This window comes from Plecotus auritus, assembly GCF_963455305.1.
Source record: "Plecotus auritus genome assembly, chromosome: 7".
Classification (NCBI taxonomy): Eukaryota; Metazoa; Chordata; class Mammalia; order Chiroptera; family Vespertilionidae; genus Plecotus; species Plecotus auritus.
In genome coordinates this window covers 65,934,758-65,958,850 of record NC_137774.1, presented here as the reverse complement: position 1 = coordinate 65,958,850, position 24,093 = coordinate 65,934,758, and the positions used below count along the sequence as shown (strand labels likewise).

General features: G+C 42.0%; 1 protein-coding gene across 1 annotated transcript in view; it reads left to right on the top strand.

Annotated features, from left to right (window-relative positions):
- Positions 1–24,093, top strand: part of ITGAM (integrin subunit alpha M) — a 53,826-nt gene that overhangs the window by 14,259 nt on the left and 15,474 nt on the right. Inside the window, exons 7-12 of the mRNA XM_080678522.1 lie at positions 390–535; positions 1,888–2,041; positions 2,942–3,092; positions 6,625–6,698; positions 9,765–9,894; positions 10,125–10,267. Of these exons, the coding sequence (XP_080534648.1) occupies positions 390–535; positions 1,888–2,041; positions 2,942–3,092; positions 6,625–6,698; positions 9,765–9,894; positions 10,125–10,267 (798 nt within the window). The remainder of the gene's footprint in view (positions 1–389; positions 536–1,887; positions 2,042–2,941; positions 3,093–6,624; positions 6,699–9,764; positions 9,895–10,124; positions 10,268–24,093) is intronic.

The window sequence follows — 24,093 nt, the reverse complement described above, 5'->3', positions numbered from 1 at the left end:
CAAGGACATAGCAAGGCTGCAAGGCCACCACTTTCCTCTCCTCCCTCAACTACAGACTTGGACAAATGGTCTGTTGATCATGGTTTTCTTTCATGATTCTCCTTCTTGCTCTGTCTGGATGAAGCCTCAGTATTCCTCCAACTCTCTGTAAAGTGGGCAGCTCTGACTGTTTGATAGGGGTTGGCACGGGAGATGAAACCCCCGTGTCGTCTCTGACTGAGTTCTAGTACTGAGAGCTGATGGCAGGTGTCTTTCCTGGTGGGGCAGAAAGAGGGGGGCAGTGTAGAATTTGGAGACCAGAGTGCTTTAAGATTTCTGCAGGGCTTTCTGGGAGATGGCTACGGGGGGGAGGCATCTTCTTCAGTGTAATGCCAGGTCCCCGTCCCCAGTTTTCTTTGATGCAGTACTCTGAAGAGTTCCAGACGCATTTCACCTTCCAAGATTTCAAGGCTAACCCGGACCCGAGGCTACTGGTGAGGCCAATCAGACAGCTGAACGGGAGGACGCACACAGCCACGGGAATCCGCAAAGTAGTGTAAGCTCTTCTTGCTTGCGATGTGAGAAGGGGGTGATCCTTTTAGCTGGGTTTTGAAGGATGAGGGGAGTTGTTCAGGCCGGGAGGGAGAAAAGGATATTTCTGGTTGAGGGAACAGCGTGCTAAGGTGTGGAGGAGGGCCTGTTCATGACAAAACAAGTTGTGAGTAAAGGTGAGAGTGAAGGAGGAAGTGAGAGGCAGGCTGGAGGGAGGCTGGAGAGATCAGTTGAGGCCAGAGGGGATCCACGGGAGGTTTTAAACAGTGGGGAGATGGAACCATCACTCTACTTGGAACGTTCACTCTGATTTCTGTGAGAGTGTGTGTGTGTGTATGTGAGTGTGTATATGTGTGTGTGTATGTGTGTATGTGTGTGAGTGAGTGTATGTATGTGTGTGTATGTGTATAGATGTGTATGTGTGAGTATGTTTGTATGTGTGAGTGTGTGTGTGAGTGTATGTGAGTCTGTGTGTGAGTGTGTGAGTGTATGTGTGAGACTTGTGTGTGAATGTGTGTGTATGTGTGTATGAGTGTGTGTATGTGAGTGTGTGTGTATGTGTGTGTGTGTATGTGTGAGAGTGTGTGTATGTTAGTATGTGTATGTTAGTGTATGTGTGTATGTGTGTGTATGTGTGAGAGTGTGTGTATGTGAGTGTGTGTGAGTGTATGTGTGTGAGTGTGCATGTGTGTATGTGTGAGTGTGTGTGAATGTGAGTGTATGTGTGAGTGTGTGTATGTGTGTGTGAATGTGTGTATATGTCTGAATGTGTGTATGTGTGTGTGTATGTGTGAGAGTGTGTGTGTGAATGTGTGTATGTGAGTGTGTGTGAGTGTATGTGTGAGAGTGTATGTGTGAGTATGTAAGTGTGTGTATGTGTGTGTGTGAATGTGTGTGTGAATGTGTGTGTGAGGGTGTGTGTGGGAGTGTGTGAGTGTATGTGTGAGAGTGTGTATGTGTGAGTATGTGAGTATGTGTGTGTGTGTGTGTGTGTGTGTGTGTAGAGGCAAAGGTGGGGGTGGGACAAAAGTGCAGGAGATAAGCTTATTAAATAAGCAATTAAGCTTATTAAATATATATGTGTGTATATATACTTTTTAATTTAAAAGAAATAATACTCAGTTAAAAAACTCACCCTCTGCAAAAGCATGGAGAAGCAGCGACGGTGTCTTCTCGCCACTCCTCTCCCCTCTCCCCTCTCCTGCTGCCTTCACCCGTGTTCAGCTCAGGGGAGCCCAAGCCCGCCCTAGACCAGGCGCCGCTGAGTCTCACCAGCGGCTGCTGACGGCTGACCCCTCCCAGCATCAAGCTATCTCCACTGCTTGCACTTGACTTTTCCCTCCTCTCCCCGCACAGAAGAGAACTGTTTGACAGCAACAACGGAGCCCGGAAGAATGCCCTTAAGATCCTCGTTGTCATCACTGACGGAGAAAAGTTTGATGATCCCTTGGCGTACCAGGATGTCATCCCGGAGGCGGACAGGGAGGGCATCATTCGCTACGTCATTGGGGTAGGAAATGTGGCTCCCCGGCTTGATGCCTCTGCGGAGGCTTTCTGCTTGGATACACCCTCCTGCGATGAGCAAATATGAATAAAATGGAAGTGGCAACAGTCACGCCTAACCCCTATGTGGGTGTATCAGTGAACCACTATCACAACGATGCTGTGTCAGAAACTCACCCAAATCCAGTGGATTAAGACAATGAGGGAGCCTGGCGTCCGCTGGGCAGTTTTTCTGGTCTCAGCCCGGCTCCCTCCGCAGCCCCGCTGACCATGGCTGGGCGCTCTCCTGCGTCCTCTGCTGGACGGGAGCTGCGGGGCAGCAGTAACCAGGCTCTTATGCTGCATCTCACCCTCCAGTGGCCTGGCCTGGCATGTCCTTATGGTGAAGGCAGAGGAACAAAGAGCCAGTGGAGATGTTGCAAGCACTTTTTCAAGCCTCTGTTTGCATCACACGTAATAACATGCATGTGGCTGACCGCAGAGAAATGAGCAGGCAGGTCACTCCGCCAGGAACAGGAGGCACAGCAACGCTTTGGGGAAATGGCTTGGGTTGAGGAATGGGTAAAGGGTTGGGATCACCAGTGTCATCAAACTACCACAGAGCCTTGTGTGACAGGAAAGGTTGCACGGCGTGGCAAGTGCTAACACCTTCATAAAAGGAAAAGGCGCCCCTTCCTCGGGGGAAGGCCACCCCCCACAGGAGGTAGCACAGTTCACAGACCAAAGGCGGGGTTCAGTCCCAGCTGCCCCCCAACATAGAGTACAACCGCTCTCCTCTACTTGGCAGCCTGGCCCAGGGGCCTCTGGAGCTCCCTCTTGTGACACACATTGTTTCAGATACTTTTCCTGCAGAATGCTCTTTGCCAGAATGTTCTTGGCCTGATCGGCCTCTGTTCCTTGGTAACAGGTGGGCACTGCCTTCACTAGCAAGAAGTCCCGCGAAGAGCTGGAAACCATCGCGTCTAAGCCGTCTCGCGACCACGTGTTCCAGGTGACCAACTTTGAAGCTCTGAAGACCATTCAGAACCAGCTTCAGGAAAAGATCTTTGCGATTGAGGGTGAGCTCAGGTTCCATGTTTCTGGAACAGCCCCAGAGGCAGCCCTTCGCTCTGAAACACACATTCCTCTTCAGAAACTAGAAACTCCTAACCTTTGGTATCCTGACCCTCAGCGTCAGCTCGCTCCCCGCTTCCTCCATTTCCAGCAACTCTGGCTCCACTTGGTCAGTTCCTTTGGAATAGAAGGATCTAGACTCCCCCCGCCCCAATTTTGCAGCTCTTGGCCACAGGCTGAACATTTGGAGGGTAGGGGAGCCAACCCCCCCACCACAGTATTTTTCTAAAAATGTGGATGTTGCCAACATTTGTCTGTTTGGTTCACTGCTGTTTTCCCAGTGCCTAGAACAGTGCCTGGTGCATAGAGGGTGCTCGATAAAAGTTTTCTGAATAAAAGAATTTAAAATTGGGGGAAGGTTCACATACAATTTGGATTTATGGCTACTCTTGAAAAGCTGGAATATTATACACCTAAAGAACCACAATCCCACTTGGCAAAAAGTGGCTGGAACCAAAGAGCCACCATCCCTTTAAAAGGGGCGGGGCATATGCTTTCTTGTTTAACATGGCTCTCACCTGAGCCTCTCTTTGGCCACCAAAGCGTGTGTGTGTGTGTGTGTGTGTGTGTGTGTTTTACAGGAATATAAAACTATTTATTGACCACTGTTTACCAGTATTTACAATAAAGTCAACAATGTACAGTTGGGTAACACTGTTTACTACAAAGTCACTGTTTTTCCTGGCTTCTGCTGAACCAGTACCCCAAATGCTGAGACAGAGCTACGTGTAAGGGATGAGTTGGGCTAAAGAGAAAACAGGCGGGTCAAGAGTTTAGATGACAACAGCTTGTTCACCACCTAGTCCAGCAGGTCCTCAATGGCCAAGGCCTCTAACTACCTGATTAGGTTTCCATGAACAAAATCTTACATAGTCCATGAATCAGGACACTGTAGTCAACGTGGCACAGGGATTTCAACTCCAGGTAAAGGGATGGCTTGTGAGGAAGCGGCTTTAAGTAAGCCTGCTGGCCTGATTAACCCACTAGTTTTCCCATTTGGGTAGGAGTTTGTTGGTAGTGATGAAACTTTCCTTTCAGGGGTTTTTCAAATAAACTTGTATTTATGATTGTAGATATGGATAGAGATTCTGATATGGCTGCTCTTAAATGGTCTGATTTAAACTGTTTACATTGTATTTAAACTAGAGACCCGGCTCACAAAATTTGTGCACTTGGGGGTGGGGGTCCCTCAGCCTGGCCTGTGCCCTCTCACAGTCCAGGAGCCCTTGGGGGATGTCCGACTGACGGCTTAGGCCCACTCCCTGCGCTGCTGTGGAGGCGGGAGAGGCTCCTGCCACCCACGCTGCACTTGCCAGCTGTGAACCAGGCTTCTGGCTGAGCAGCGTAAGAGTGCACTGACCACTAGGGGGCAGCTCCTGCATTGAGCACCTGCCCCCTGGTGGTCAGCGTGCATCATAGCGACCGGTCGCTCTGCCGTTTGGTTGATTTGCATATTAGCCTTTTATTATATAGGATTGCCCAGTTAATTACCAATTATCTATTTAATTCTGGAGGTTAAAGCCTCAGGGGAAATTTAGTGATTTATTTCTTAGGCAGCTCAGAAACACACACTTATCTGTGGCTGTGGATGCTGTGCTTGTTTTGGTGAATGTTTAAGAAAAAGAAAGAAACAAAACCCACTTACATATGTGTTTTATGTATATACACCAAATCACCCAAATAAACAGAAAACCCGCAGTGATCCTTAGGTATAAATGAGTTTGACACAGGTTCTGACTGAGTCATGACGATGGGGATTTCCCCCAACATTTAGAAAAGCTTCTCTAATGCAGAGGGAGAAACACACCATGGCATCCAGTGTTCTTTTCTGATAAAGGAAGCAACTGCAGAGAGCCTTTGTTCAAAGGGCCCATGCCACAGGTGCAACCGCCCAGCTACTCCCCCAGTGCTCCTTCAAAACAGACATCAAACTTGATTTTCATTAGAATGTAGTTATTTCTTATGCTAACAAATAAAAAACCCAAGACCCAGATTCATCTGTAACTATAACTAGCCATAACCATAACTAAACTATACCCATACCCATACTGATACTCATAACTATAACTATAACTATAACTATAACTATAACAACTATAACTATACTATAACTAAACTATAACTATAACCAGAACCATAACTAAATTATAACCATAACTATAACTATAACCAGAACCAGAACCAGAACCATAACTAAACCATAACCATAACCATAACTCAAACCATAACTATACCATAACCATAACTAAACTATAACTATAACTATAACTACTATAACTATATATGGGAAGCAATGCAGTTATTGGGCTTCATCTTCTGGACAAGAATGCCAAGTTAGACTCTCCTCATCTGAAGTAATTACAATTGAGGACACTTCCTATTTGCGTCTTTTGCCAGCACCACATCTGCAACGTCTGCATCCCCTGTCTCATGAGAAACATTGACTCCCACTGTCTGTGGCACCGAGTGGTCCTTCAGGATCACACCTCTGCCAGCCACGTGGCTTATCAGCAGCAGCTCTTCTCTTTGATTTACTGTCATCAGATTCACTGCAGATAAAGATTTTCTTTTTGTACTAACTTTTTCTTTACCAGCTTTTTGAGAATGAAGAAATGCTTCCATGAGCTCTGGACCTTCTAAATGTCCTTCAGGTTCCCAATCATCGTCAGCCTATGAGTCCCTCTGGCGTGAGGGAATGACCCACTGACCATTTGCTCAGTGTCAGTCCAATACTTTTTCCACTACAAATTCTTCAGGTTCTGTCTCTTGAACTTTTTACTCTTTCATTTTGTTTTGTTCCCATTTTTTTTGCAATGTAGTTTTATTGGAGACCATTTTTTATTGCAGACTTTGATAGTTATTCTCCACCTCAGAGCTGCTCTGGGCCCTGCCCACCTGCAGTCCAGCCCCATCCTAAGGGAGGGGTGGGACTGGCTACCATAGCATTTGAATTTCCAGCCCGTGTTCCAGGCTCTTCTGCCTTCTTTTAAAAAATATATATTTTTATTGATTTCAAAGAGGAAGGTAGAGGGAGAGATAGGCACGTCAATGATGAGACTCATTGATCGGCTGCCTCCTGCACACCCACTCCTGGGGATTCAGCCTGTAACCTGGGCATGTGCTCTGACCAGAAAACGAACAGCGACCTCCTGGTTCATGTCGATGCTCAATCACTGAGCCACGCCAGCCAGGCTCTTCTGCCTTCTTTTCTTTTCTTTTTTTAAAAAAAATATATTTTATTGATTTTCTACAGAGAGGAAGGGAGAGGGATAGAGAGTCAGAAACATCGATGAGAGAGAAACATCGATCAGCTGCCTCTTGCACACCCCCTACTGGGGATGTGCCCGCAACCAAGGTACATGCCCTTGACTGGAATCGAACCCGGGACCCTTGAGTCCGCAGGCTGACGCTCTATCCACTGAGCCCAATCGGTCAGGGCTCTGCCTTCTTTAATGTGGAAAGTTCTCCTCCTCACAGGTACTCAGACAGGAACTACCAGCTCCTTCGAGTATGAGATGTCTCAGGAAGGCTTCAGTGCTTCCATAACCTCCGTAAGTGCCCTTCATTACATGGTGGGGGGTGGTAAGAAGAAGGGGGAGAAGAGGCAAATGGGTTGGGGGCTCTTCTCTGTGATGGGCATTTTTTGGGAGGCACCTCTTTGGTGATCAGCAATGGTCCTTTCTCGCTTCTTTGTCAACCCTGTTCGGTGTGCAACATCATGAGTCTATGTGTGTGTACACTGGGAAATGAAATGACCACCACAGTAAGTCTAGTTAACATTTGTCACCTCACATAGTTATAATTTTTTTTCTTGGAATAAGAACTTTTAAGATTTATTCTCTTAGCAACATGCAAATATACAATGCAGTATTATTAACTATGGTTGCCATGCTGTACATCACATCCCAGGACTTATTTACTTTATAACTAGAAGTTTGTACCTTTTGATCATCTTTATCCATTTTGCCCACTCCCTATCCCTTGCCTTTGGCAACCATCAATTTGTTCTCTGTATCTATGAGTAGTTCTTTAGATTCTATATATAAGTGAGATAATATAGTGTTTGTCTTTCTCTGTCTTTGTTCACATAGCCTAATGCCCTCCAGGTCCATCCATGTTGTTGCAAATTACAGGATTTCATTCTTTAAAAAAAATTATTTTTTTCTTTATTGATTAAGGTATTACATATGTGTTCTTATCCCCCCATTGCCCCCCATCCCCCACTCATGCCCTGACCCCCCTGGGGTCTGTGTCCATTGGTTAGGCTTAAATGCATGCATGCAAGTCCTTTGATCTCTCCCCCTTACCCCCACCTTCCCCTACCTTCCCTCTGAGGTTTGACGGTCTGATCGATGCTTCTCTGTCTCTTCCTTCTTTTTTTATGGCTGAGAAATATTCCATTGTATCTACCACATTTTCTTTATCATCCAGCCACTGGTAGACACTTCATTTGCGTCTAGGTCTCAGCTATTGTACATAATGCTGCAGCAAACACGGGGTGCAGCTATCTTTTTTTTTATCCCCTTTTTTGATTTAATAAATTTAATAAGATTGTATGCCATTTGCAGACTCGGGTCCTTTTAAGATTTTTAAATTCTATGAAAAGGATTGAGTTCTTTCATGTCCTTTTAAATTGCTGCCAGGCATCAAAGGAATCAGTTTGCAGTATGCTCCTTTCTGGGCCATCAGTTCTTTGAGTCCCCTTCCCAATCACTGTCCAACAGTTTTTTATGGGTTCCCTTCTCAATCACTGTCCTCTGTGACATGACAGCAATGATATTCCAGTTCTGGATGGTGGACAAACAGTGAGCAATGGCAATGCAGGTCCGGCCTTCTTTGGCTGATCAAACTTTTTGACTCGAGGGCCACAATGGGTTCTTAAACTGGACCGGAGGGCCGGAACAAAAGCATGGATGGAGTGTTTGTGTAAACTAATATAAATTCAAAGTAAAGAAGCGGAGGTTAGCAAGAGAACTGGATAGAACAGCCGGATCCGGCCCACGGGCCGTAGTTTGCCCAAGGCTGGTCTAGGGCAACTTGCACCAATGCTAGCATGGCAAGGCATCTTTACTATCCCCAATCTCTGGACTGTTTCTCCTCTGTCTCATCAGCGTGCTGCTTGGGGCCACTGCTATCTGTGGTTGGAGTAGTCTGGTCAGTTCCTCTCTCGGATCCATTGTTGCAGGAATCCACATGGGCTTGGAGGAGTTTTCTTTTTTCCGGTGATCCCCACCTTTACTGGTGAACAACTTCTTTCTTTTCACTCTGGCGAATCTTCTTCTCCAGTCCCTGTCTCGGGCACCATAAATGCCACAGTCTTTTTGCAGCAAGGGTTCAGGAATCTGGAGAAGGGCTCCACATAAATGAAGCAAGACTAGATAAGAAATATAAATTTGGAAGGTGTTGGGGGGAACCAGGCAGAGGCTTCACCTGAGGTCACAGCTATCTTTTTGAATTAGTGTTTTCGTTTCCTTCAGATAAATGCCTAGAGTGAAATTCCTGGTTTGTATAGTAATTCTTTTTTAAATTTTTTGAAAAAATTCCATACTGTTTTTCATAGTGGTTGCACCAATTTACATTCCCACAACAGTGCACATCCTCACCAACACTTGTTATTTTTTACCTTTTTGATGACAGCTATTCTCACAGGTATGAGGTGATATCTCACTGTGGTTTTGATTTTATTGAGTGATGTTGAGCACTTTTCATGTACCTCTTGGCTATCTGTATGTCTTCTTAGGAAAAATGTCTATTCAGATCCTCTACCTATTTTTAAATCACGTTGTTTGTTCTCTTGCTATTGAGTTGTATGAGTTCTTTATCTATTTTGGATGTATTAACCCGTTGTCAGACATGTGATAGAAATATATATCTTCTCTCATCCTATTGGTTGCCTTTTTCATTTTATTGATGGTTTCCTTTGTTGTGCACAGCTTTTGATGTAGTCCTACTAGTTTATTTTTTGCTTTTGTTGCCGTTGCTTTTGGTGTCAAATCCAACAACAACAACAACAAACCATCACTAAGACTGATGTGAATGGAGTTTCCCGCCTCTCTTTTCTTCTCGGAGTTTTATGATTTCAGATCTAACGTTCAATAGTTAATTCATTTTGAGTTGATTTTTGTGTATGGTGTAAGATAGTGGTCCAGTTTCGTTCTTTTGAATGTGGCTGTCCAGTTTCCCCTACCCCATTTGTTGAAGGAACTGTCCTTTCCCCATTGTATGTTCTTGGCTTCTTTGTTGTAAATTAGTTGACCACATATGCATGGAATTATTTTTGGCTCTCTATTCTGTTTCATTGGTCTATGTGTCTGTTTTTATGTCAATACCATACTTTTTGGTTACTATAGTGTTGCAATATAGTTTGAAATCAGGAATTATAGTGCCTCTAGCTTTGTTCTTTCTCAAAATTGTTTTAGTTATTTAGGTGTTTTTTTTTTGTTTGTTTGTTTGTTGTTGTGTTTTTTTTTTGTGTGTGTGTGTGTGTGTGTATGTGTGTGATTCCATACAAATTTTAGGGTTGTTTGTTCTATTTCTATGGAAAATACCATTGCAATTTCGATATGGATTGCACTGAATCTATAGATTGTTCAATCCCGTTCTATTCTCTTTCCCAGAATGGTCCCTTGCTGGGTGCTGTGGGGAGCTTTGACTGGGCTGGTGGAGCCTTTCTGCATATGTCAGAGGATAAAGTCGCCTTCATCAACACAACCAGGGTAGATTCAGACATGAACGATGCTTACTTGGGTAAGTGGGGAGGACCGGGTCACGATGTGGTACAACTCAACCTGATGTGGTTGGATCTTTCATAGGCCCTTGGAATAGGTTTAAAGACAGAAATTTCAAAATTTTATTTTAATTATGTTAACAAAGAGAAATATAGTGCAGGGTCCAGTTATCCCAACCTATCAAGTGTGGGCCTGCTAGAGGGGGCAGGGTCTACAAGAAAACACACTTCTCTTGGGTATCACCTTTAGGTTATGCTGCCGAAGTCATCTCGCGGGGCCGGGTGCAAACCCTGGCCTTGGGGGCTCCTCGATATCAGCACACTGGCCTGGTGGCAATGTTCAGACAGAGCGCTGGTGCCTGGGAGGCCAATGCAGTTATGAAGGGCAGCCAGGTGAGTGCAGAGCATGTGGGCCATGAATGTGCACATAGAGGCACCTGGGGACGAAGAGATTCCAGGGTGCATCGCCAGGTGCCATGTGTGGCAGAGGTTGATAAAGGCACCTCAGAGGGCCTTGGGCTAGAGACTCACAGGATCAGCTTTGCATTTGAGAATACTCTCACAACAATACATATATAAGAGCCTAAGCGACCATCCGACCATTCGGCTGTCCAACCTGCAGCTATGATGCACACTGACCACCAGGGGGCAGATGCTCAACACAGGAGCAGAAACCACTGGCATGGAGACATGGAACAGACTAATGAATCTCAGAGGGAAGTGGGGAGGAGGGAGGGCGAGAAGAGATTAACCAAAGATCTTATATGCATACTAGAGGCCCAGTGCACAGATTCGTTCATGGGTGGGGCCCCTTGGCCTGGCCTATGCCCTCTTGCAATCCGGGACTCCTCAAGGGATGTCGGAGAGCCCGTTTTGGCCTGATCCCGGCAGGCCAGGCTGAGGGACCCCACTGGTGCATGAATCCGTGCACCAGGACTCTAGTAAATAATAACACTGACCTGTACAGAGCTCTCTATGAGTTTTCCTGTATACGGAGCTGGTATTTGACGGTACATAATCAATATAAACATATTAGTTATTAAAGCATTGAAATAATTCCTTATCTGTCAGTAAATAGCTATTTCCTGCAGTGGCCCCTACCTTGCAAAATGGTCCCTTCCCCAGTACTTTTTTTTTTTTTTATTTTTAATCCTCACCCAACGATATTTTTCCATTGATTTTTAGAGAAAGTGGAAGAGAGAGGGAAAGACAGAGAGAAATATTGATGTGAGAGAAACACATCCATTGCTTGCCTCCTGCATGCACCCTGACCAGGACTGGGGCCAGGGTGAAGCCTGCAACTGAGGTACATGCCCTTGATCAGAATCATACCTGGGACCCTTTGTCTGCAGGCCAATGCTCTATCCACTGAGCCAAACCGGCTAGGGCCCCAGTACTCTATGAACTTCCCCAGCAACTATGAAATCAGGCAGGGCACCTCAGGGGACCTGTAGGACCTACTCTGGCTAAGTCCCTGCTCAGAGCCTGAGCAGTCCTAACAGTTCCTTATTTTAAATATTACCCCTGCAAAAGTAGTGTGGTTGCATCTTATGTGGCATGTGAGGCAAAAATCTTTAGTCAGAACTATCCTTGCAAATTCCTGAAATAGGACTGTATCCATGATACTGCGCCTGTAGTTCTGTGTGTATTCCTTTAATTTTCATCTGTGGTTCTCTTTGGTCTGCAATTAATGCATCACGTGTGGATGAAATCAGTTTGCTCTGTAAGATTTTGTCATAATTCTTTGTCAATAGCCAAATTCTTCATATGCTCTTTAAAGGTTTTACCGACACATATTGACCATGATGGCACCAGAGCCTGACACATAGAAGGGGTAGGGTAGGGGAGAATGTGTGGGGATTCCAGAAAGTCCAGGGTGGGTGTGTTGCTACTTCTCTGTTTTGTGTGTGTGGTCCAGAATCGTCTGGGGAAGGGCCAGCTGGTAAACTTCCCCACCACATGCAAATGTTAAACATGCAAATTACAACCAAGGGTGAACAATACTTAAACTGGAACAGTCAAATGGGAGCAAATGGAGGGGCACCCACACAAGAGCATTAGGGAAGGCTTCTTGAAGGCAGTGCGTAAGGGGAAGAACTAGAGAAGTGAAGAGTGAGGAAAGAAAACCGTCAGAAGGAGAAAGTATGAGTTTGGAGTGTGAATGGGGAAGGGAGGAGGTGGGAGAAAACACTGAGGAGGAGGATAGGAAACAGATTCATCTCAAGTTTACCCCCTCCCTCCATTTTTACTGCTACAGCCTGGTCCAGGCCATCATCATCTTTTCTGTAGATCCAGCTGTAACCTTCCTACTGGTCCCCCAAAGTCCCATGTTGCCTCCCTCTAATCCATAGAGGGAGGGTGAGCTTACTAAGTGAGAAACTATTTATCAGTCTTCAGTTTAAGACCCTTTGTTGACTACAGACCAATATCCAATAAATATTTTAAAAATTTTAACAAAATACAGTTGACTCTTGAACTATATGTGTTTGAACTGCATAGGTCTACTTTATCTCCCTCCCCCCAATAAATAGCATATGGGGAAAATTTTTGGAGATTTGCAACAGTTTGAAAAATTCACAAACTGTATAGCCTAGAAATATTGAAAAAATGAAGAAAAAGGTGTGTCATGAATGCATACAATGTAAAACACATACAAAATATGTATTAATCAACTATTTATGTTATTGGTAAGGCTTTTGGTCAACAGTCGGCTACTAGTAGTTAAGTTTGCTATGTGGATTTCATTTACATGAGAGGGGATAGGTCGAAACCCTTTCATTGTTCAAGGGTCAACTATATTAGCAAATTGAATTCAGCAATCTCCAAAAAGGGTAATAATACATCATGACCAAGTCTGGTTTATCCCAGGAATGTAGGGCTTGTTCAACAATGATGCAGAAATGAACAAACTGATTCTAAAGTTCAAATGGAAGTGCAAGGGACCCAGAATAGCCAAAATAATCTTGAAAAAGAAGAATGAAGATCTCACTTACATGTGGAATCTAATGAACAAAATAAACTGACAAACAAAATAGATACAGAGATATGGAAACATGCAACAGACTGAAGATCCTCAGAGGGAAGGGGGTAGGGGGCGGGGGAAGAGATCAGCCAAGGAACTTATAGGCCTGGTGCATGAAATTCAGGCACTTGGTGAGGGTCTCTCAGCCCGGCCTGTGCCCTCTTGCAGCCCAGGACCCCTCACTTCTTATTGCCTGCCTGCTTGCTCACTGCTCAGCTCGCTGCTCCTTAGCACTGCCTAGGAGTCAGGAGAGACTCCCGCCATTGCCATTGTGCTCGCCAGCTGTGAGCTTGGCTTCTGGCTGAGCGGCGCTGCCCCTGTGGGAACACACTGACCACCAGGGGGCAGCTCCTGCGTTGAGTGTCTGCCCCCTGGTGGTCAGTGTGCATCATAGCAACTGGTTGTTCTGCCTTTCAGTAGACTTGCATATTAGGCTTTCATTATATAGGATAGGCAAATCCCATGGACATAGACAATAGGGGTGAAGACCAGGGTAAGGAATGGAGGTGGGGAGGAGGGGTCAATGGGGAAACAGGGAACATCTGTAATACTTTCAACAATAAAGATAATTTTTTTTAAAAAAAGAGAAAGAAGAACGGAATTGGAGGACTCACACTTTCCAATTTCAAAACTTTTTTTTTTAAATCCTCAACTGAGGATACTTTTTCTCCATTTACTTTTAGAGAGAGTAGTTGCAGGGCCAGGGATTCAGCCTGAAACCGAGGCACATTCTCTTGACCAAAACTGAACCCAAGATCCTTCAGTCCATGGGGATGACGCTCCAACCATGGCTCAGGGAAAAGCTTAACTACTGTTGACTGAAAAATATCTGCTAGGTATTTTGTCATCAAAAAGGACTTATTCATGAAAAAGGAAGGGCTGCAACCCAGTGCATGCAGACATGGCAAGCCACATGCACACTCTGGCCTGCGTGCCAAGACAAGGGGTATTTATAGAAGGGAAAAGGAAGTTAAGGGACAGGGAAATCAGAACCTTAGCGCTTTATTATAAACAGTTTTTCCAGTAGGGTCCTCCTGGTTACATAGAGTGTGAGAACTGTCATAAGAACTAGCTCCTCCCATAGATCCTCCTGACCAATTATATTTGCTTAAAGTTTCAGTTAGTCTTATGCACTACAGCTATAATAATCAAGATAGTATGGTACTGGCATAAGGATAGACCTATAGATCAATGGAATAGAACTCAGAGTACAGAAATAAACCCATACGTCTATGGTCATTAATTTTTGACAATGATACCAAGTTCATTCAATGAAGAAAATAATTTTTTCAACAAACGATGCTGTGATAAATGGATATCTGCATGAAAGAGAATAAATTTGGACCCCCTACTTCACAATATACAAAAATTAACTCAAAATGGATCAGAGACCTAAATGTAAGAACTAAAGCTATAAACCTTTAGAAGGAGCTATAGGTGAATTTTTGTAATCATAGATTTGGCAAAGATTTCTTAAATATGATCCCACAAGCATAAGAAATCAAAGAAAAAATAGACAAATTGTAGTTCATCAAATTAAAAACTTTTGAGCATTGATACACTATAAAGAAAATGAAAAGAATGGGAGAAACTATTTATAAAATATCTGATAAAGTTCTGGTATTTAGAAAATAGAGAGTGGGGCGAAAATCGGGTTACAGTTGTGAAACACAGGGTTTACTCTTGTATTGTTATTTATTAATTATTGCATTATTTTCCATACAAATAACTGTAAACCTACTTTTGCCCCACCCTGTATAAAGAACCCTTACAACTCAACAATAAAAGACAAATAATCTAATTTTCAAACGGGCAAGAATTTGAATAGACATTTCTCCAGAGAAGGCATGCAAATGGCCAACAGGTACATGAGAAGATGTTCAACATAAATAGTCATTAGGGAAATGCAAACTAAAAACACAGTAGAGATTTCACTAGAATGGCTATTCATTGATTATCATTTTTAATTTTTTAATTATAGTTGACATGCAATATTATATTAGTTTCACATGTACACCCCAGTGATTAGACATTTTATAACTTAATGATCATCCTGATAACTCTTGTACCCATCTGACAACATACATAGTTATTAGAATATTATTGACTATATCCCCTATGTTTTACTTGACATCTTCATGACTGTTCTAACAACCAAATTGTACTTAGCTCATGAATACATAAACAAAATGTGGCATATACATACAATGAAATACTATTTAGACATAGCCCAGCTGGTGTGACTCAGTGGCTGAGCGTAGACCTACGAACCAGGAGGTCATGGTTCAATTCCCAGTCAGGGCACATGCCCGGATTGCAGGCTCGATTCCCAGTGTGGGGCATGCAGGAGGCAGCCAATCAATGACTCTCTTTCATCATTGATGTTCCTATCTCTCTCTCCCTCTCCCTTTCTCTCTGAAATCAATAAAAATATATTTAAAAAACTTTATGCTAAGTGAAAACAGTCAGTTACAAAGAGCCACATATGGTATGATTCCATTCATCTGAAATGTCCATATTAGACAGATCCATAGAGCCAGAAAGTACACTAGTAGTTGCCAGGGGATAGAAGGAGTGGGGAAATTGTGAGTGACTGTAACAGAAATAAGATTTATTTTCCTGGAGGAATCGGGAGTGACTGCTAACAGAAATAAGATTTCTTTTCAGGGCGATGGAAATGTTCTGGAATTAGTGGTGATGATTATACAACATTGTGAATATACTAAAACCCACTAAGTGTTACAGTTAAAAATAGTAAATTTTATGTTTGTAAATTTTATCTTGATTAGTTCAGCCAGTATGGCTCAGTGTTTGAGCACCTATGAACCAGGAGGTCATGGATGCATTTCCAGTCAGTGCACGAGACCTGGTTGTAGGCTCAATCCCCAGTAGGGGGCATGCAGGAGGCAGCCGATCAATGATTCTAATCATTGATGTTTTTATCTCTCTCTTTCCTCTCTGAAATAAATAAAAATATATTTTTTAAAAAGCTATCATGACAAAAAGGCAATCAATGTAATTCACCATAACAACAGACTAGAAGAGAAAAAACATAATAGATACAGATTTTTTTTTTTTTTTTTTTACAAAATACATCCTTTTATCATGTTTAGTTCTCAGCAAACTAGGAACTAAAGGTAACATCTTCAACCTGAATAAGAGCATTTATACAAAAAATTATAGCTGGCATCATATTTAAAAGTAAGAGGACATTTATCTCTTAAAATTGGAAAGAAAGCAAGAATATCCACTTTCACCAGTCTTATTCAACCTCATACTATAAGATGTAGCCAGTGCAATAAGGCAAGAAAAAGTCAGGGGGGTGGGAGTATGTGGGGGAGAAAGCATACAGAGTGGAAAGGAAAAAAATAAGATTGTCTCTATTTGCAGATGACATGATTGTTTGCATGGAAAATTCCAAAGAATTGACGAAAAACTGTTATTTCAGTAAGTTCTCAGGATACAAGATCAATATATATAAACTAGAGGCCCAGTGCACGAAATTCGTGCATTTGGCGCGGGGGGGGGGGGGGGGGTGGTCCCTCAGCCCGGCCTGTGCCCTCTAGCAGTCTGGGACCCCTTGGGGGATGTCTGGGCCTAAGCCAGCAGTCGGACATCCTTAGCACTGCCACGGAGGTGGAGGCGGGAGAGGCTCCTGCCACTGTCGCTATGCTCACCAGCTGTGAGCCGGCTCAGGGCTTCTGGCTGAGCGGTGCTCCCCTTGTGGGAGCATACTGACCACCAGGGGGCAGCTTCTGCGTTGAGCGTCTGCCCCCTGGTGGTCAGTCAATTTGCATATTAGCCTTTTATTACATAGGATAAGTTGTATTTCTATACTGGCAATAAACATTTGGAAATTAAAATTTTAAAAAGTACTATTTATCATAGCACCAAAGACTATGAAATACTGATGTGTAACTTTAACAAAAGTTATGCAATAACTGTATGTTGTAAACTACAAACGCTAATGAGAGAAATCAAAGACCTAAATAAATAAATATACTGTGTTCATGGACTAGAAGACTCAATATTGTTAAGATGTCCACTCTCCCCAAGTTGATCTTTAGATAGAACACAAGCCCATACAAAATCCTAGTAGTTTATTATGTATAATTAACAAGCTAATTTTTAGATTTATATGAAAAATCATAGAAAGTAGAATTTCCAAAACAGTTTTGTAAAAGAACTTAGATAAATACCACTAGGTATTTAGTGGAGGATTCATACACTATCAGATTTGAAGACTTAATATAAAATTATAATAATTAGGAGAGTGAGACATTGGCAAAAGGAGAGATTATGAAGATCAGTGGAATTGAATAAGTCTGAAATAGACTGACACATATATAGTCAACTGATTTTTTTAAAATTTCTTTTTCAATTACTGTTGACATACAGTGTTATATTAGTTTCAGGTGTATGACAGAGTGATCAGACATTTTTATACCTTACAATGCAATCACCCTGATAAATCTAGTACCCATCTGACAGCATACATAGTTATTATAATATTATTGATTATATGTCCTTGACTATTTTTATCACTGCTAATTTGTACTTCTTAATATCTTTCACCTTTTCCATCCCCCCACCTCCATCCCATTTGGGAATTACCCATTTGTTTTCTGTGTCTATGAGGTTGTTTTTGTTTTGTTTATTTATTTTGTTTTTTAGATTCCACATATAAGTGAAGTCATATGCTATTTGTCTTTCTCTGCTGACTTATTTCACTTAGAGTAGTACGCTCCAGGACAATCCATGTTGTTGCAAATAATAAGATGTGATTCTTTTTTTATGGCTAATATTCCATTGTATATATGTACCACTTCTTCTTTATCCAACTATCTGTTGATGAACACTTAAGTTGCTTCCATATCTTGGCTATTGTAAATAATGCTACAATAAACATAGGAATGCAAATATCTTTTTTTTTTTTTTTTAATATATTTTATTGATTTTTTACAGAGAGGAAGGAAGAGGGATAGATAGTCAGAAACATCGATGAGAGAGAAACATCGATCAGCTGCCTCTTGCACACCTCCTACTGGGGATGTGCCCGCAACCAAGTTACATGCCCTTGACCGGAATCGAACCTGGGACCTTTCAGTCCGCAGGCTGACGCTCTATCCACTGAGCCAAACCGGTTTTGGCCAAATATCTTTTTAAATTAGTGTTTTGGATTTCTTTAATAAATACTCAGAAGTGGAATTGGTGGGTCATTAAGGTAGCTCTATTTTTAAGTTTTTGAGGACTCTTCATATTATTTTCCATATTTGCTGCATCAATTTTTACTCCCACAGTATGCAAGAGTTCCCGTTTCTCCACATTCTTGCCAACACTGGTTTGTGGATTTATTGGTGATAGCTATTCTAACAGGTGAGGTGCTATCTCACTGCAGTTTTAATGTGCACTTCTCTGATGATTAGTGATGTTGAATATCATTTCATATGTCTATTGACCATCTGCATGTCCTTTTTGGAGGAATGTCTGTTCAGGTCCTCTGCCCATTTTTAAATCAGATTATTTTTGGTGTTAAGTTGTATGATTTCCTTATATACAGGGTGTCCCAAAAATGCATACACACTTTGAGTAATTATTAATTCCAATGGGCTAAATCTGAAAAGAAGGAAACACCAATTGAGCTATGAGCTGTTAAGCGTGTATACATTTTTGGGGGACACCCTATATTTTGGATATTAATCTCCATCAGATGTATCATTGACGAATATGTGTTCCCATTCAGTAGGTTGTCTTTTCATTTTGCTGATGGTTTAGTTTGCTGTAGTCCTATTTGTTTATTTTTTTTCTCTTTTGTTTCCTTTGCCTTGGGAGACATATCCAAAAAAAATATCGCTAAGAGCAATTTCAAGGAGTTTACTACTTATGTTTTTTTTTCTAGGAGTCTTTTGGTTTCAGGTCTTCCATTTAAGCCTTTAATCCATCTTGAGTTTATTTTTGTACATGGTGCAAAGGAGTGGTCTAGTTTTATTTTATTTTATTTTATTTTTGTGTGTATCTGCCCAGTTTCCCCAACATCATTTATGGAATAGACGGTCTTCACACCATTTTATATTCTTGCCTCCTTTGTCATAAATTAATTGACCATATAGGCATGGGTTTATGTTTGGGCTCTATTTTTATCCTATTGATCTATGTGCCTGTTTTTATGCCAGTACCATGCTGTTTTGATTACTGCAGCCTTGCAGTATAGTTTGATATTACGTAGCACGATATCTCCAGCTTTATTCTTATTTCTCAATGTTGCTTTGGCTATTAAGGGTCTTTTGTGGTTTCATATAAATTTTAGGATTATTTGTTCTAGTTTTGTGAGAAAATGCCATTGGTATTTTGATAGATATTGCATTGAATCTGTAGATTGCTTTGGGCAGTTTGGACATTTGAACAATGCTAATTCTTTTTTTTTTTTTTTTTTTTTTTTTTTTGAACAATGCTAATTCTTACTATCTATGAGCATAGCCTTCCATTATTTTTGTGCATGTATTATTCAATTTCTTTCTTTAATATCTTACAGTTTTTTGAGTACAGGTTCTTTATCTCCTTGGTTAAATTTATTCTGAGCTATTTTATGATGCAATTGTAAATGAGATTGTTTTCTTAATTTTTCTGATAGTTTGTTATTGGTGTATAAAAATGCAACTGACTTCTGAATATTTTGTATCCTGCTACTTTACCAAATTTATTTACCAGTTCTAATAGGTGTTTTTGTGTGTGGAATCTTTAGGGTTCTCTATATATAGTATCATGGCATCTACAAATAATGACTTCTCCCTTTCCAATTTGGATGTCTTTTATTTATTTTTCTCGTCTGATTGCTGCAGGTAGGACTTCCAATGCTATGGTGAATAAAAGTGGTGGAAGTGGACATCCCTTCAACCCTGTTCTTGTACCCTTACTAGGCCTTCCCTGCACTATTGTCTGTGTCCATGGGTTATGCATATATTCATATAAATCCATTGGTTAACCTTTCCTCTGGAATACATCAGTCTGTTGCATGCTTCTATGTCTCTGGATCTTTTAACCTTTGTGCTAGCTTTATATTTGCTTGATTGACTACTTTATATAAATACTTGCCTTTGTCCATGAGAACTTTTTCTTTACTATATTTTCTTATTCGTATTTTTGATCTTTTCTTTTTTTCTTAAAGAAGTCCCTTTAACATTTCTTGTAACACTGGGTTAGTGGTGGTGAACTCTTTTAGCTTTTTCTTGTCTGGGTAACTCTTTATTTTTCCTATGATTCTAAAAGATAGCCTTGCTGGGTAAAATAATCTTGGCTGCAGGTCTTTGCCATTCATCACTTTGAATATTTCATATCATGCCCTTCTGGCTTGCAAAGTTACTGTTGAGAAATCAGCTGATAGTCCTATGGGAGCTCCCTTGTAGATAATTAACTGCTTTTCTCTTGCCACTTTTAAGATTCTCTTTTTGTATTTAACCTTTGGCATTTTAATTATGATGTCTTGGTGTGGGCTTCATTTGGTTCATCTAGTTTGGGACTCTCTGTGCTTCTTGGACTTGTATGTCTATTTCTAATCATTATTTTTTCAAACAGGTTTTAGTCCCTTGCTCTTTCTCTTCTCCTTCTGATACCCCATGTTGTGAATGTTGGTATGTTTGATGTTGTCCCAGAGGTCCCTTAAACCAGTGGTTGGCAAACTCATTAGTCAACAGAGCCAAATATCAACAGTACAACGATTGAAATTTCTTTTGAGAGCCAAATTTTTTAAACTTAAACTTCTTCTAGCGCCACTTCTTCAAAATAGACTCGCCCAGGCTATGGTATTTTCTTGAGTGTGGAAGAGCCACACTCAAGGGGCCAAAGATCCACATGTGGCTCGCGAGCCGTGGTTTGCCGACCACTGACTTAAACTATTCTTATTTTTTAAATTATTTTTTTCTTTCTGCTCTTCTGATTGGGTGCTTTCTGCTACCTGCCTCACTGTGGCCCCCCCACCCCGCCCCAGATTGCTGATTTGATCCTCTGCTTCATCTATTCTGCTCTTGATTCCTCTAATGTATTCTTCATTTTGGTTATTGTATTCTTAATTTCTGACTGGTTCTTTTTTTGTTTACTGCCTCATTGTTACTGAATTAATCTATACGTCTCTGAAGTTTATTGAAGATACTTATAACCAGTGTTGTGTGTTTTTTTAAATCCTTACCTGAAGACAAGTTTAATGATTTTGAGAGAGAGAGAGAGAGAGAGAGAGAGAGAGAGAGAGAGAGAGAGAGAGAGAACATCAATGTGAAAGAAATATCAAATTTTCACCTCATTATACATGCCTCAACCAGGAATTGAATCTGCAACCTAGGTATGTGCCCTGACCAGGAATCGAACCTGCAACTTTCTGGTGTATAGGATGATGCTCCAACCAACTGAACCACACAGGGCATAACCAGTGTTTTGAATTCTGCATCTGGTAGGTTGCTTGTCTTCATTTTGTTTTGTTCTTGTTCTGGAGTTGAGTTCTTTTTGTTTTTCATTTGGATCATGTTTCATTGTTTCCCCATTTTGGCTGACTCCCTGTGTTTGTCACTATGTATTAGGTAGATCTGCTATGTCTCCCAGTCTTGAGAGAATGGCCTTATGTAGAAAGTGTCCTGTGGGGTCCAGTGGTGCAATCTCCCTGGTCACCTAAATCATAAGACTATCAGCTCCTGTGTGGGTTGTGTGTGCCCTCCTGCTGTAGTTGAGCCTTGATTGCAGTTGGCATGCCATTGGGTGGTGTTGACCCTCAGGCTGACTGGCTGTGAGGGCTGGCTGTGACTAGAATGGGTTAGCTATTGTGCAGGGACTCACCCCACAGAGCGGGTGTCATTTTAGCAGAGCTCTGGTGCCAGCCAAGTCTGCCCTCTAGATGTGTTATTTGTAGAATTGGTTGTGTGGTGCTCTGGTGTGGTGTGCAACCAGCCACTTGGTGTGTTGGTTTTGGAGCCTCTTGAGATGGGCTCCAGGGTAGGCCCAAGTCAGCCAGCACTTGTGCTGGGACCAGGGCCACCTGGTAGAAGCCACAGAATAGTCTGTGGTTGGCTTCTTGGGAGAGGCTATGCTGTGAACTGAGACTGGCTGCCACTGTGTCAGACTTGGGACCCTTTAGTGGGCACCACGATGTGAGCTGAGACAAGTTGCCACTTGTGCTGTGCTTGTGGCTGATTAATTGAAACGAAGCTTCAAGCTAAGACTGGTTACCGCTGGTGCCAGGGGAGCCTAGTATGATGCTGGGACCCCTCACTCCTCAGAGGGGGCCTTCACAGACAAGATAGCTCTCCCAGTTCTTAATCGCCACACTGTGGGTGTTGGACCTGCCAATTCCTCATCTCCACTTCTCATACCAGTCTTGACATTGCTTCTTCTTTGTAACCCTAATTATAGGACTTCTGTTCAGCTAGTCTTCAGGTGGTTCTCAATGATGGTTGTTCTATAGTTTAGTTGTAATTTTGGTGTGATCACTGGAGGAGGTGAGCACACAGTTTACCTACTCCACTATCTTGACTGAAAGCCTTTAGTCAGTTTATTTTTTTAATTGATTTTTTTAGAGAGAGAGGAAGAAAGAGGGAGAGAGAAAAACATTGATGTGAGAGCAGAACATTGATCAGCTGCCTTCCACATGCCCTCTATTGGGGATCAAGCCTGCAACCTGGGCATGTGCCCTGACCAGGAATCAAACCAGCAACCTTTCAGTGCATGGGATGATGCCCAGCCAACTGAGCCACACCAACCAGGGCTAGTCAATTGATTTCGTTAAAGGCACAAAGACAATTGAATGGAGAGTTCAATGATGCCGGAACTATTGGACATGCATAATAAAAAACAAGAAAACAAAAACTTCTACCCATGTCTCATATCACATTAAGATTAATTTAAAATAGATTATAGAGCTAAATGTAGAATCTAAAACTACAATACTTTTGGAAGAAAACATAGGAGGAAATCTTTGTGACCTTGTGTTAGGCAAAGAGTTCTTAGATATCTATATCATAAAAGGTCTGTGGTCGTGACGCCGTAACGGTGGAATGACCAAACAACCAGTCACCAGGAGGTGCGTGGAGCACCTCTGGTGGGCCAGGACTTGTGTCTAGCACGGTGAAGCGGGCCTCACGTGGGGCCAGCGGGGCTGGCATAGCGGAGGCGGGGCCTGTGGCTCCTGCAGGGCGGGTCTGGGTCCCGCCGGCGCAGCGGGTCTGGGTCTTGCATGATTTCACGTGCTGGGCCTCTAGTAATACTATAAACATAGTCTATAATGGAAACATTGATAAAAAATACTTCATTAAAATGAAGAGTTTTTGCTATGTGAAAGACACTGTTAAGAGAATGAACAATAAGCTACAAACTTGGAGAAAATATTTGTAAATTTTCCTACCTTTTTTATTACATATCTGACAAAGGAAATAACTAGAATATACAAAGGATTCTTAAAATTCAACAATAAGAAGCAATCCAATAAAAAAATAAGCAAAATATCTATATATCACCAAAGAAGATATATGGATGGGAAATAAGCACATGAACACATACATGTTCCATGCTATTAATCATTAGGGAAGGCAATTAAAACTGCAGTGAGAGACTACTGCACATGTATTAGCATTGTTGGCATAAAATGAAAATAAAAGGGCAATATCAAATACTGGCAAGGATGTGTAGCAACTAAAACACTCATACAATGCTGTCAGAATGCAAAATGGCATGCCTATTTTGGAACACAGTTTGTCAATATCATATAGAGTTCAACATATAGTTCCCATGCCGCAATCCCATCCTTAGGTATTTACTATTTACCTAGGAGAAATAAGAACAGATATTTACACGAAAACCTGTATGTGAATGTTTCTAGTGGCTCTATTCATACTTGTCCAAAACTAGAACCAACCCAAGTGTCACTCAACTGGAATGGCTAAACAAACTGTGGTACGTATGATGGCATACTAACCAGAAATAAAAAGGAACGGATTACTGATACATGCAACACCATGGATGAATCTTAATGCATTATTCAAGTGAAAGAAGCCACACCCAAAGGCTAAATACTATATAGTATGTAGTCCAAAAGGCTACATGCCATATAATTCCCTTTATATAACATTTGGAAAAGGCAAAACTATAGGGACAGAAAGAGATTAGTGGTTTCTAGGGGCTGGTGATTGAGGGAAGAGGTTGATTGCCATGGGGCATGAGG